The sequence below is a fragment of the Ailuropoda melanoleuca genome, chromosome 7 (assembly GCF_002007445.2).
Source record: "Ailuropoda melanoleuca isolate Jingjing chromosome 7, ASM200744v2, whole genome shotgun sequence".
NCBI lineage: Eukaryota > Metazoa > Chordata > Mammalia > Carnivora > Ursidae > Ailuropoda > Ailuropoda melanoleuca.
The window spans coordinates 25332054-25344492 of NC_048224.1; the positions used below are offsets into that span (position 1 = coordinate 25332054).

The following is a 12439-nucleotide window of genomic DNA, read 5'->3' on the forward strand; positions in this document are numbered from 1 at the left end:
AGAGCGGTTGAGAAGACGGAGTGTTAAGGCCTGAGATGGTGGTGTTTGAGGTCCCGGCGGCAATTTCCGGTTCGTCCCAGTGGGTTGGCGGGACCCCAAACCCCTTCTCTTACAGAGTCCGGCTCTCACGTCCCCCAGGCCGCGGACACATTGAGCGGTCTTCAGACTAGCAATCCTCAGAACCCCCCATCCCGCTGCCAGTGGTTCCCCGCATCCGGTGCCGGCCCCCAAAGCCACCCTCCCTCCCACACAGCCTCAGCTGCCTGTTCTTTACCGCGACCGGCGCCTCTGCTGGGGGAGGCCCAGGTTGGGGTCCACGGAGGCAGATCTAGCATTTAGGTTATTCTGTGTGTGTGCGGAGGGCTCTGCCTTATTGGGACCACCAGGTAGGGCTCAGGAGCACCGTTCCCTACTCTGGTTTTCTCTGGGTCTGTGAGTGGGAAGGAGTGATGTTTGGAAGTAAAAGCCTGGCTGCCACTGTCTTCTGGCCCTGAAACCTCAGAAAGGTCTGTTAAGCCAGACTTGCCTCTACAGAAACCCTATGGGGAGGTGGGTAGCCTTGAGGTTGTGGCTGGCGGCAGCGCAGTTGTAGAGGCCACGGGAAGAGTAGGTCAGGGGCTGGTAAGCTTGCAGGCTCCAGGTGGTGGGAGTGGGGTGGCTCTGAGTGAAAATTCTGACGATGTTCTATCAGCAGCAAGTACAGCTTGAGCTGGGCTCCCAGCCTCCACCCCTAGCACCCACCCTGGCAGTGTTGATGCCACAGATGCTCCTTGTCACTCTTCTCCATCACAACACCCCCAGAAGTGCTCTGTGCAGAGAGCAAAGCTCACACCCCTACCACGTAGGGCCTGTTGCAGGTCTGTAGCCCTCTAGATAAAGAGCTAAACACTTTGAGAAGTTTTATTTGAAAACTTGGGGACACGACAGAGGCAGCAGGATGTGGACTGATATTCTCCAGCCAAGGTTCTCAGATAGGAAGTCAGGCTTGGGTTCCTCAGGTCACTAGGTTCCAAGATCCCTCCAGACTGCGGGCTCCCAAGGAGTATACCCACCCTTCTCCCCTCAGGCTGTTACCCCCTCCACCACTGCCCACTTCCTGTATCTGAGGGGACACTGAAGGAGTAGACTTTAAGGGAGCCGAAGCAGAGAGGATCTGGTTAAAATCCACACGGAGGGGGAAGTGAGAAACTTGGGAGCTTGGGGCCTTAGAGGAATAGATAGGAAAAAGAGAGAAAAAGAGTGATGGAGAGGGGGCCACTGCCTTTGTTTCCTCCATCCCCAAGAAACTGGGGACCTACTTGTTCCCCTGAGGTGTCTCCCTCACAGTTTAGATGGGAAGTCTGGGAAACATTACCTCCTGTGACTGGACAATGGCTACCTGTCTGTGGGGGGTGGTTGGGAAACAGTCATGGCGGGGCAGGGTAGCAGTCATCCCTGCAGCAGAGGAGGCTGGGGCGATGCATGTCCCACTCTGCCAGCCCCTACCTCTCAGCTGGGTGCAGGCTGGCTGTTGGCATAGGCCTGGTCTGGGAAGGAAGCCCGCGCTCTGCGGGTCTGGGCACACACTGAGGCGTAGAGCTCCGGCTCGGGGCCTGAGGCCTGGGGCTTTGGCTCAGAATCCAGCACCACCTCTGAGTACTTGATGGGGGTTCCGGGGCTGGGGATGTGGCCCTGAGAAGGCCGCAAATGCAGGCTGGTATAGCACATCATTTTCTCTGCAGCCTGGAGATTCAAGGCTGTTAGAAGTTCACTGGACCCTTGGAAAAACCCCCACTTCCTTCCCTCCCCTCTTCCTCAGCCACAGCTGACTCACCGTGCCGGGGCCTCTAGGAGTTGGGTCTTGCTGGTCTGGCCCTGGTTCTTGAGATAGCCGACCTGAGATAGGGAACAGTAGTAATCTGGTCACTTCTTGTTCTTCCTCCTGCAATCCCTCATCCCACCCAACCAGGATGTGCGTGGCCTCGGTGCCCCTCCCCTCTGCCAGCTTCCTACCAGTCTGAAGATAAGGCAGGTTCCCATATAGGGGGACCTCTTCCACAGATCCTCCAGAGCTGCAAGACAGAGATTAGGGGATGAGGGGACTTCTTCATAAGGGGGAACTCTTGATCACTTATCTCCGTTGCCCCTACTCACCGTCCCTGTCCCAGATGGCTCCCGCTCCGGCCACTAGTCCATCGGAACAAGTGCGCAGCCAGTGAGATGAGAAGCAGCAGCATCACAGCCCCTAAGAGGGCCCACAATCCCCAGGCCTGGGTCACGGTGGGGATTCCTGTGGATGCCAGGGGATGGAGGGTGTTACTACCCAGCCCAACCCTCCAGGTCCTAGCAGGTGGGACACGGAGCCATGTGACCCCTCCCCCTGCCCCTGCCCCGCCCAGCTCACCGGGTGCTAGCGGTTCTGTGCAGTTGTCACCTCTGCTCATGACTGCTGACCTGGGAGCTGAGTCTGCAAGCCCTGCGCTGAGGGGTCAGCCTGGTTTATGGCCTGATAGCTGCTGCAGGCCCCTTTACTCTCACCCCTCCCTGGGCCTGGCCCCCACAGCTCAGCATCCCCAATACTGCTGGTGGCAGAGTCACTGGTTTCCGGGGAGGAAGGGGGAGGGGAGGGATGAGTGAAAGAACAAAGACACCGCCCTGTGCCTGCACCTGCGCCACCCAGCATCTCCCAAGCTTCCGTCCCCACCCCTCATGGCCCTATACCTTCTTTGGCCAGAGAAGAGAGAAGCAGGCCTGAGATTATTGTGACACTGTGCAGGTGAACCTGGGAAGACTCCCAGAGACAAAGTAGCATGAGGCAGGACCAACAAGACAAGGAAGCCAGGCCTCAGGACAGAGATCCCCTTCTGCCACAGGGTGTCTGCCTTTTCTCTCCAACTCTGAGACCCACGAGAAAGAATGTATTCCTCATTGAGCATGCTACAAAGAGGAATGAGACAGGGAGGCTTCCTGGTACCTACGATCCCACCACACCCTGAGGCTGACTGTAGGGAATAAGATGACCATTGTCATTCTTATTATTCCTGGTATAATAGTTTAGGGGATAGTGGAAACTTAGATTTCCCCACCAACCCCCGCCCCGACCCACTTCATCCAAACTGTCCCTAAGGACTGTCAATCTCAAAAGTTAGTTGAATTAGGGGCGCCTGGGTGGCGCAGTCGTTAAGCGTCTGCCTTCAACTCAGGGCGTGATCCTGGCATTCTGGAATCTAGCCCCACGTCAGGCTCCTCCGCTGGGAGCCTGCTTCCTCCTCTCCCACTCCCCCTCTTGTGTTCCCTCTCTCACTGGCTCTCTCTCTCTCTGTCAAATAAATAAATAAAATCTTTTTTAAAAAAAAGTTGAATTAAAGAAACCTCTACACCCGCACATCCTGGGAAACTGAGCCATGTCTTCGCACTTGCTCACCTCGGGGAGTGGAGTACCTGCCCTGCCCAGACACACCCAACCCACAGGGGCTGCTTCTGATGTGGAAGAAGGATTTCAAGTTCCTTAGACCAGAGGTCAGTGATATGTCTGGCAATAGTGGGCCCAAATTCCCTAAAGGCAACAATCAGTTGAGGACCATTTATCATATTATACCTGGCCTGAACCACTTGTTTACGTTGACTGTGCCAATTGGCTTAGGGTCAAGGTTTGGGCTACACTGCTCTGCAACCAGGCTGCCTCTAGATAGTCAGCTAGACTACGGTAACTCCCGTGAGTGTGGCTCTCTCCTCCCTGCCCTGTCCCCTCCACTTCTGGAAGAACAAGAAGATACACCCTAGTTCATTCATTTATTTAGCACACATATACCTCATTCGAGTCACCTGTGCCAATTGAGCATTTATGTGCCAGGCTCTGGAGATAAAGATGTGAGTGGGAAATGGCTTCTTTCCTCAAAGGGCTCTTGATCTAATTAGGAAGATGACCCTATGTATCCCAGACAATTAAAAGGCAGCATGAAACACAGGGAAAGTCTCCAGGTCTGCCTGAGGTCCTGGCGGTGAAAGGAAGGGCTCAGGGGTGGGGTTTGATATGAGGTAACTGATAGGGACACAGAAACGTGTTAGAATCTCTGACTTGCCTTTCGCATGAACTTACTTAACCTTCCTAAACCTTTGTTTCCTCATTCTTTGAATCAGCTTTATTAGGGGTGCCTGCGTGGCTCACTCAGTTAAATGTCTGCCTCCTTCAGCACAACTCATGATCTCTGGGTCCTGGGATCCAGCCCCAGGTCAGGCTCCTCGCTGAGTGGGGAGTCTGCTTCTCTCTGCCCTCCCCACCGCTTGTGCTCTCTCTTTCTCTCAAATAAGTAAATAAAATCTTAAAAAAAAAAAAAAAAGCTTAATTATATTTACCTGTTGGGTAGTATTCCATTCAACAAGGATTCATTGAGTGCCTGCTAGCACCAGGTGCTGTGCTAAGCTGTAGGAATAAAATGATAAAGAAATACGGCCCCTGCTGTCCTGCAATTTACTGTCTAGCAGTATTTTCTTTTTATAATTAATTTTAATGGATTAATTGATTTTTTAAAATATTTAATTTATTTATTTGACAGAGAGAGACAGCCAGAGAGAGAGGGAACACAAGCAGGGGGAGTGGAAGAGGAAGAAGCAGGCTCCCAGCGGAAGAGCCTGATGTGGGGCTCGATTCCGTAGCGCCAGGATCACGCCGAAGGCAGACGCTTAACGACTCAGCCACCCAGGCGCCCCGGATTAATTGATTTTTAATTAACTGATTTTAAAGAACCAAAATGGACTGTTTCCAGTTTTATTGAGATACAACTAACATATGGTGATGGTTTAAAGAAAGTACAATAGCAGCACTAATGAATAAATTAGAAGTTTAGGGGTTTTTGAAGGAAACACACCTGAGGTCTGAAGAGTGTGCAGACGTTAACTGTACAGAAGGGAAATAGCAGGGGAAGGTGCAAAGGAGAGTTATAATTTCAAGTGCCTGGCTCGTAGCAGCTGCTCAAGTTAAAATCACTAGTAGGTAGGCACGGTTCTAAGCACTTTACTTGGATTATCCCACTTAATCATTATAACAACTCCGTGAGGTACATATATATATTATCATTATCTCCATTCCTCAGAGTGGAAACTAAGGAAATAGAAATTAAGTAACTTGCCCAAAGTCATTTAGTTTTCGAATAGTGGAGGCAGGATTCTAGGCCAGGCAATCAGTCCACAGTGTACCGTGTGCCATGCTACACAATGAATGGTGGCTATTAGAAGAATTTGCCGATTGGAGGGGGTGGGGAAGAGGAGGCCATTGTAGGAAAAGGGAACTGCAAAAAAAACCCACGAAAAACACACACAAAAAAAACCAAAGTGATTCGTAATGTTTGTTAAGTCATAGAAGGGAATGGTTCGGGGTGAATTAGTCTATTTGCGAGGGTGCAAAGCAGTGCTGTGTTTGAACGGCTAAAGGGAGGGCCTGTCTCATCTGTAAAATGCAGCCGCGCTGAGAATGAGCCCCGTGTGGTTGGTGCGCAGATGCGCACTGCCTGCGTAACTAGAAGTGCTGACGGATGACGCCCCTGCAACACGCCGCTCAGCTCCCCCGCGCACTCGGGATCGCTTCTTGGCGGACATTACTGTGCAAAGCAGGGAAAGTCAACGTGCAAGTGCACGCGGCACTTTCTGCCAAAGGTCCGGGGACTTTCCCCTAGGCACGAATAAGGAACCAGTCCCTCGTCTGTAGCCTAGGAAACAGGCCTTCAGCACGAACTACGCGGAAAACGGCTGCACTCTATTCTTTTATAGTTCGCCAGGATAGTCACTTTTTGTTTAGGGTGAATAGGTTGATAGCATAAAAAATAAAATCCATTTTCCAGCATAATCTTATAAGAGTGTAGGCTTCTAGAAGCATTCTGGCTAATAGAATTCCTAAATAGATGAGAAATGAATTCATTTAGGAAAGTTGGTCCAAAGTCCTATGCTAATAAGCCCGTCCCGCCCACACACTAGGTGGGTGTGACCTCCTAGCGCGTCCGGGAGCGGGACCGACGCACTTCCCGCTTGCGCATGCGCCCTGGGGCTCTCGGCCAACACTGGCGCCGCTGGGCCGTTCATTCTGTGGTCTGCAAATGGCCCGTTCGGTGTCTCTTGCGGGTTTGCTGGGGTTGCTACTTGTGTCTGCACTGCCCGGGGTCCTCGGAGACCGCCGCAGCCCCGACCTCCGGGTACACCCAGGTATCAGCGAGGGCTGCTGGAGGGAGGCTAGGACTGCCTACGGGTCCCAGGCCCCAGTTCTACTGACCCGCCTCTGCCGTCCTCCGCAGGGGACCCCGCCCAGGTCGGCCCTGAGGCCACGGAACCCCGGCGACGGCCGCCGCCCAAGGACCAGCGCGAGCGGGCCCGGGCGGGAGCTCTGCCTTTGGGGGCGCTGTACACTGCGGCTGTCGTGGCTTTTGTGCTGTACAAGTGTTTGCAGGTGCGGGACGACCAGGGGTGGGGATGCCCCGGGCCTGAATCTCCCATGGGGGCGCTATGGTACCATGAACAAAGACACTTCTTTCCGTCAGTCTGTAAACCGGCCTGTAGTTCCTTGACTTTCCAACACTAGGGCATTATTTTGAGCAGCCGGTGAGGTAGCAGATGTGAAGGGCGCTTGGTAAATTGTAAATAAATAGTGACCACCACATTTAATTCTCCCAGCAGTCCAGTGGAGATTAGGTCATTTGGTAAAAGCCACACAGAGCAGGTAGTAACTGGTAGGGCTGGGATTTGAACCCACCTAGTAAGAGTCCATACTACAAAAGTGTGGCTCCTGGTAAAATTCCAGTCGTGGCACAAAGTGTTGATTGCTGTAGCCACAACATTCAAAGTACCAGTCTCCTGTTCTTAGAAAGGAGACCCTGAAATGTGAACTGACAGTACATTTTAGTGTATGGAAATGGTTGAAATGGGAAGTAATATCTCCCACGGCTCTATCTTCAAACCTGGCCTGATTACTTATTTGCATTGGGAAGTAGAGGGCTGAACCAACGTGGAGATGATACGAAATTAAAAGGGTGGCTAATCATGATTCCAAATAGATTTGACAGGTTAGGATGAGGGACTGAATTTAATAATGAAATTTAAAGAGAATCAGTAATAAATTCTATTTGTGGACCCAAATACTATCTGGAAGAAACAGTACTTAGCAGCAGTTTTTTAGTTGAACAATAAAGTTCAGTTGTGTCATGTGACAACCTACTTCCCCAGTCAATGCTAGGAACAAGGTATTGCACCTCATCTTCTAATCAGAACACTCTTGGAGAATTTTATTGTCTTCGGGACTACTTTTAAGAACACTACATGTCCAGTAGAGCAACCAGAGAAAACCATGTGAAATGAGCACCAACTGAATAAAATTGGCCATATTAAACCAGAAAAGACATGCGGAAGGGGAATGGGCAAGGACCATTGTCTTCAAATTCCTGAGCGGCTATCATGTTGAAAAGACATGATTTTGGAAGGCAACATGGAAAGAAGATACATGAAGGAAAATTTTTGGTTTTGTATATAAACTAACAACCAGAGCTTTATCAAACTGGAGAGAGCTGTTCATTCCTGGGAGTGTTTCATTAGACTGAATCACCACGTGTAGGGGCATACTGACATGTTGCTTCAGTCCCGGGTGAGGAGCTAGACAAGATGTGATTGTGATTCTCTGAAGTAAAAACCCCACAGCTTTCTCGACTTCAAATTATCCTTCTCCTCCTCCTCTCACGGGCTGTTAGGACAGAGGTATGGAGAAGCTTGTCGCTGCAGGCTAGCCCTGTCTTTCTTCTATAGCAGGGGAAAGATGAGGCTACAGTTCTCCAAGAGGAGGCAGGCAAGAAGGAATCACTGCAGTCAGGTGGGTTTTGCACAAGTCTGTGTTCGGTAGGGATTTAGGGGACAGCAGAAGGTATAAATAACCATTGCTCTCCTTTTCTTCCTTACCCCCAGAGCAACAGCTGGCCCACCTGACACAACAGCTGGCCCAGACAGAGCAACACCTGAACAATCTGATAGCCCAACTGGACCCCCTTTTTGAGCGGTAAGAGCAACGGCCCTGTGGCCGGGGGAGCTTTGTGATAGGTGGAAGAGGTGGGGACAGAGATCGGCTGGCCTCTGAGTGGATATTTCTACAGTGTGACTACCCTGGCTGGAGCCCAGCAGGAGCTTCTGAATATGAAGCTTCAGACCATCCACCAGCTGTTACAAGACAGCAAGCCAAACAAGGGTGTGGACGTTCCAGAACCAGGTAAAGGGTTGGGTGGTGAGAGTCTGGTGGAGGTAAAGACAGTCTCTGAGACAGGAATATGCCTGATCTTCCCTCACAGAGGCCAACATACCCTTTCCTGAGGACTTATGTATAGAGGAGGAGGAGGAGGAGGCTGGTGACAGTCAGGCCTGGGAGGAGCCCTTAAACTGGAGCACAGAGACAAGAAACCTAGCCACTCCCTGGGAAGTGGAGCAGGGGCTAAGGAGAAGATGCAGCAAGGCTGTGGGAAGGGCCGCAGTCACGGCCCCCACCGGCAAGGAGAAATGGCAGCTGAAGGTTTAGTAAAACAAAGTCTGTTCTTGTGACTCGATACTCCTGTGTGCTTTTTCCATTCCAGCTGGTCCTACACACACCCTTACTATGTGCCCAAGAACAACTGGGCCTTCTTGAAAAGCTTCCCTTATTAGGATAAAAAGAGGCCACCTTCCAGTGTGAGAGCTGAGACAGAGGGAGCTCCAGCTCTTTTCCTTGTATTCCTGAGGCCACCATTCTGCCAGCCTTCAGGGCTCAAAAACCTCTCCTTCTTATATTGCAGAGCTGAGACAGAAAGGCCAAAAAGGGGGGGGGGTGGAAACACTTTACTAAAATCCAGTGGGAAAATAAATTACAGAAACTGCATACAACATAAAAACATCCATGTTTACAAAGCTGCAGTCTTAATAAATGGCCAGCCAGAGAGCCAGCCCGGAGCTTATCAGTCCTGAATCCCCTCCTCTGTGCTGGAGGGGCTGGTTCAGCAGAGCTTCTGTTGCGTCGGACTTGGTTTCCTGATTCTTAAGAGCTGGTCGGATGAGCGGGCACACCTTGGTCCCAAGCAAACCCGAAACAACCCTCCTCAAACCATGAAGGGCTCTGTGTTTTGTTATGTTTAGTTAGTACTGAAGGTTTCTTTGTACTCCTGACTTTGACCTATCCCTCAAGTATCCTGGGTTCTGGAATTTTAAGATTCTTCTAGTTCTGCTGGCTGCTATGGAGAGAAGACAGTTCAGGCACTGGCATGAGCACTCTATGCAGACAAAATCACCCATGGCGTTGGGGATGGGGTGGCCCAGCAGATAGAAGACGTGAGATAGGATTAGAACTGCTCATTCCTAGCCTGTGGGCCTCATCACACATGCTCCGAGGGAAGGCACAACTTACCTGATGGCCAGAGTCAAACTGTGGTGCCAACGCAACAGCTCCTCCTGGTCCGTGCACATAAGCAGTAGCGTCTCGTGGGGAAAGGACAGCTGGGGAGAAATCACCTCTCAGTGCATGGCTCAGAAAGGTCCAGGCTAAAGCTGAAGGCCTTGCTGTTTCCATGGAGGTAATTCAGGGCTGAGGTGAGAACTAGGGATGAACCCCAAGCCCCCACTATCTCAGTGCAGGTGGCTTAGTTCCTCTGAAAGGGGCCCAGGCCAAGGAGGTAAATAGTCCATAGGCACTTGAGGTCTGTTTTGAGTCTCTCCTACCTAACTAGGGCTCCCGCCCATAACTTACGCTGAGCAGTCCACCGCAAGGGCCTCCTGAGTGGCCAAAGACCCTCTGGAGTTGACACTGGGCCATGGGGTAGAGAGCACGGCAGGCAAAGGTGCCACTCTGCAGCAGATGCAGTGGGGGTCGCGGTTTGGCCATGAGGAGCACATCGGAGAAGAGGAAGAACATTCGGGGCCGAGGCTCCCCACGGGGAGGCACTACCAATAGCCAGCCCTGACGCAGGAACCAGCGACCTGGTGGTGGGGGCGGGAGGGGGCTGTTATTCGGTGCAGCTCCAGGACCATGATCCATGGGAGCAGAAGGAAGGGGAGGCTACGGAAATAGGGCGTATGTACTGGCAATACAAAAAAAGGAAGGTCAAAAAAGGGCAGTTTGAGGATTGGGGACCGTGGAGGGGGAGGGAGAAGCGGAATGTGCAGGCTACCTGAGGTAAGCCCCTTTGCCTGGCGGCCACTGAGCAAAGCCTGAACTCGCCGGAGGTGCTGGTCATTCTTCTGTTTCTGACCAATGCTGTGGACTCTCTGGGCAGTCTCACTTATCAGCCGGGCAGCTCCTGCAACAACATCCCCCACCCACTCCCAGTACAGCTTTGGCTTTGGGTGACCGATGGTGGGGAAAGGCTGTTCTGGAGGGGACTAGGGTGAGGGTCTGACCTCTTGGAGAGTAGGCAGGGCAACAGGCACGCTGTGTACATGTCAACAGAAGATAGGGACATACCAGACATTGTTGGAGGTCAGAACCAGAAAGGGATACAGGAGAGGCAGCCTCCTGCCTGTGTTTCAGAGGAGCGAGAACATACGTGTGAGCTGCTGGTGGTCAGGGCTGTGGGGACCTGTGTTTTCAGCCAAAGCCACGACAAGATTCTCATACCTGGAATTAGACAGCTGGAAGTCCATGGGGGGGAAGTAGAGCTGGGCAGAATTCCTTCTGCCTGACATACAGGTCACCCCCGACACACACTTCAGTTGCAAGGCCAGGAAAGATCTGCTTCTGATGACTGCATCCCCCTCTTTCATCTGGGACTCAGAACCTGGGCCCACACCACATGGCCCTCTTCCATCCCACCCTGAAGAGTCAGGAGCAGACTGACCATAATTTGGGAGTCTAGATCCCAAGATGAAACTTAATCCATCCAAGGAGGATGCGAGAGACAGCCTGACTATATGCTCTTAACCTCCCCAGGAACAGAAATCTAAGCTAGGCAAACCTCTCATCTCAACAACTCTTCCAGATATCTTGCTCGTCACTAGCTCTATTACAGGCCCCCACACTTCAGCGCAGAGTTCCACATTCCTAGCTAAGGGCCTGAGGCCGCAGACCCCAACTGCTCCAGTGGGTTCACACTTAACTTTTGCAAGAGGTTTTTAGGAGCAGTTTGTTCCGGGAGAGAGGCAATGGGACAGAAGCCATAAACCCCACAAAGCTGAGAGCAGCAATCACAGAGACTCAGAAAAGAGAAGTTGGCTGAGTCCAGGTGAGTGTACTCACTCCTGGAGCCTCTGCAGAGGCAGAGGGAGCAGCTCCTGAAGATGAAGGCTCCCAAACTCAGGGCGGCCTTCCTGAAGTCGCACAAACCTCCGGAAACGTTTGTTTTTCTTTAGTTGCTCCTGGGTGATGGGGAAAGGGTTGGCAGCAGGGAGAGAAGCCACTCCTTATATTGTATTCATCTGTGTACACATCCCCAGCCCTCTGTAAGCTGTGTCCTCCTGAGAGAACCCCTACAGTGAACTTAGGACAGATGGGGACCCCCACAGGGCTCTATAAATGTAGGAATTAAGTTTGGAGCTCCAGAGGAAGAGGCAATGTATGGGGCAAGAGGGGAAGGACTTGGGATTATCTTCAGGTTACCTGAAGGGTGGTCCGGGACCTCTCTGCGTTGGCAGCAAATTGGGTGTAGAGCTCCAGGTGGGGGCAGAAGCTTTCCAGCCCCTGTCCCCAGTGCCCTCCTTCCAGGTAGGGAAGCAGCTCTCTGCGTGGGTGAGGACAGTAAAAGAGCAGTCCAACAACTACTCAAGCACCACCTCATTGAATTCTCATAACCTTGCCCTGGAGGTAGGAGTATTACCCCATTTTACAGATGGAAACTGGGGTAGGGTAAGGCACTGGGCCAAGACCACAGGTGAGGTAATTGGCTGACTCCGTATATGAACTTAGGTACCCCCCGCCCCAAGCTTCGTGCCCTGCCAGAGGCCAGGGCCCTCCTCTTCTCTTTCTCCACTCCCCTTCTACTCACTGGCTGGCGCCGTAAATGAGCTCCCAGGGCCCAAACAGGGCCTGGCGCTCTGCTGGTCGCAGGGTGCCCTTGGCTCTCAGAATCCCCACGAAATACTGCGGAAGAAGAATAGCGGTATATAGTCTGCAGGAAGAGGAGGCTAATGCCAAGCCGCTGCTAGAAACTGTAGAATGCATGAGCTCCCTACATGCAGGCGGACAGTCCAAGACCCACCATACTCGGGGTCACCGACCTCGCAGAGACCCTCCCATACCCTGGGGTCCCCGCCCCATACGGGAGGGCGTGCGCGGCCGCACCGTGGCCACCAGCGCCAGCTGTTCCTGGTAGCGCCGCTCAGTTTCCAGCAGCTCCCGGGCAGTGCGGGCGCGCTTCCGCTCCCAACGGGCACGCTGCTCTTGCACTGGGCACCGTCCGCTGGCGCCCGACCTCTCCATTCCCCGCTGAGAGGTCGATGCTTCCGGCCGCAGCCCGCCGGAGATTCAAATCCCAACCGC

General features: G+C 52.5%; 3 protein-coding genes across 5 annotated transcripts; 1 reads left to right on the forward strand and 2 right to left on the reverse strand.

The window, feature by feature from the left end:
* Positions 1 to 886: 886 nt before the first annotated feature.
* SIT1 (signaling threshold regulating transmembrane adaptor 1) lies at positions 887 to 2591 on the reverse strand. Its single transcript, XM_002918897.4, has 5 exons — positions 2384 to 2591; positions 2134 to 2269; positions 1993 to 2051; positions 1814 to 1875; positions 887 to 1722 (listed from the first exon to the last, which is right to left on the reverse strand). The coding sequence occupies exons 1-5, from the start codon at positions 2421 to 2423 to the stop codon at positions 1489 to 1491; spliced, it is 531 nt and encodes a 176-aa protein (XP_002918943.1). The 5' UTR covers positions 2424 to 2591; the 3' UTR covers positions 887 to 1488.
* A 3404-nt stretch (positions 2592 to 5995) lies between these two features.
* CCDC107 (coiled-coil domain containing 107) lies at positions 5996 to 8546 on the forward strand. 2 transcript variants are annotated; one of them, XM_011224534.3, is made up of 6 exons: positions 5996 to 6174; positions 6264 to 6415; positions 7765 to 7825; positions 7918 to 8008; positions 8103 to 8215; positions 8295 to 8546. In XM_011224534.3, the coding sequence occupies exons 1-6, from the start codon at positions 6069 to 6071 to the stop codon at positions 8516 to 8518; spliced, it is 747 nt and encodes a 248-aa protein (XP_011222836.3). In that variant the 5' UTR covers positions 5996 to 6068; the 3' UTR covers positions 8519 to 8546. The 2 variants fall into 2 exon arrangements, with proteins under 2 accessions (XP_011222836.3, XP_034519984.1); XM_034664093.1 differs by having other exon boundaries at positions 5997 to 6174; positions 7762 to 7825.
* Positions 8547 to 8771: 225 nt separating this feature from the next.
* ARHGEF39 (Rho guanine nucleotide exchange factor 39) lies at positions 8772 to 12439 on the reverse strand. 2 transcript variants are annotated; one of them, XM_011224536.3, is made up of 9 exons: positions 12242 to 12439; positions 11946 to 12040; positions 11561 to 11681; positions 11201 to 11319; positions 10512 to 10582; positions 10137 to 10265; positions 9716 to 9945; positions 9377 to 9465; positions 8772 to 9200 (listed from the first exon to the last, which is right to left on the reverse strand). In XM_011224536.3, the coding sequence occupies exons 1-9, from the start codon at positions 12377 to 12379 to the stop codon at positions 9188 to 9190; spliced, it is 1005 nt and encodes a 334-aa protein (XP_011222838.2). In that variant the 5' UTR covers positions 12380 to 12439; the 3' UTR covers positions 8772 to 9187. The 2 variants fall into 2 exon arrangements, with proteins under 2 accessions (XP_011222838.2, XP_002918944.2); XM_002918898.4 differs by having other exon boundaries at positions 8772 to 9203; positions 12242 to 12438.

Coding starts and splice junctions, on each gene's coding strand:
- SIT1 (XM_002918897.4), bottom strand. CDS start 2,423: ATGAGCAGAGGTGACAACTGCACAGAACCGCTAGCACCCG. Junction 2,270..2,383: donor CACAGAACCGCTAGCACCCG/GTGAGCTGGGCG, acceptor TGGCATCCACAG/GAATCCCCACCGTGACCCAG. Junction 1,723..1,813: donor CTCCTAGAGGCCCCGGCACG/GTGAGTCAGCTG, acceptor TTGAATCTCCAG/GCTGCAGAGAAAATGATGTG.
- ARHGEF39 (XM_002918898.4), bottom strand. CDS start 12,379: ATGGAGAGGTCGGGCGCCAGCGGACGGTGCCCAGTGCAAGAGCAGCGT. Junction 11,320..11,560: donor GGTCCCGGACCACCCTTCAG/GTAACCTGAAGA, acceptor CCCATCACCCAG/GAGCAACTAAAGAAAAACAA. Junction 10,583..11,200: donor CCTCTGCAGAGGCTCCAGGA/GTGAGTACACTC, acceptor GTCTAATTCCAG/GTATGAGAATCTTGTCGTGG.
- CCDC107 (XM_034664093.1), top strand. CDS start 6,069: ATGGCCCGTTCGGTGTCTCTTGCGGGTTTGCTGGGGTTGCTACTTGTG. Junction 6,175..6,263: donor CGACCTCCGGGTACACCCAG/GTATCAGCGAGG, acceptor CGTCCTCCGCAG/GGGACCCCGCCCAGGTCGGC. Junction 7,826..7,917: donor GAAGGAATCACTGCAGTCAG/GTGGGTTTTGCA, acceptor CCTTACCCCCAG/AGCAACAGCTGGCCCACCTG.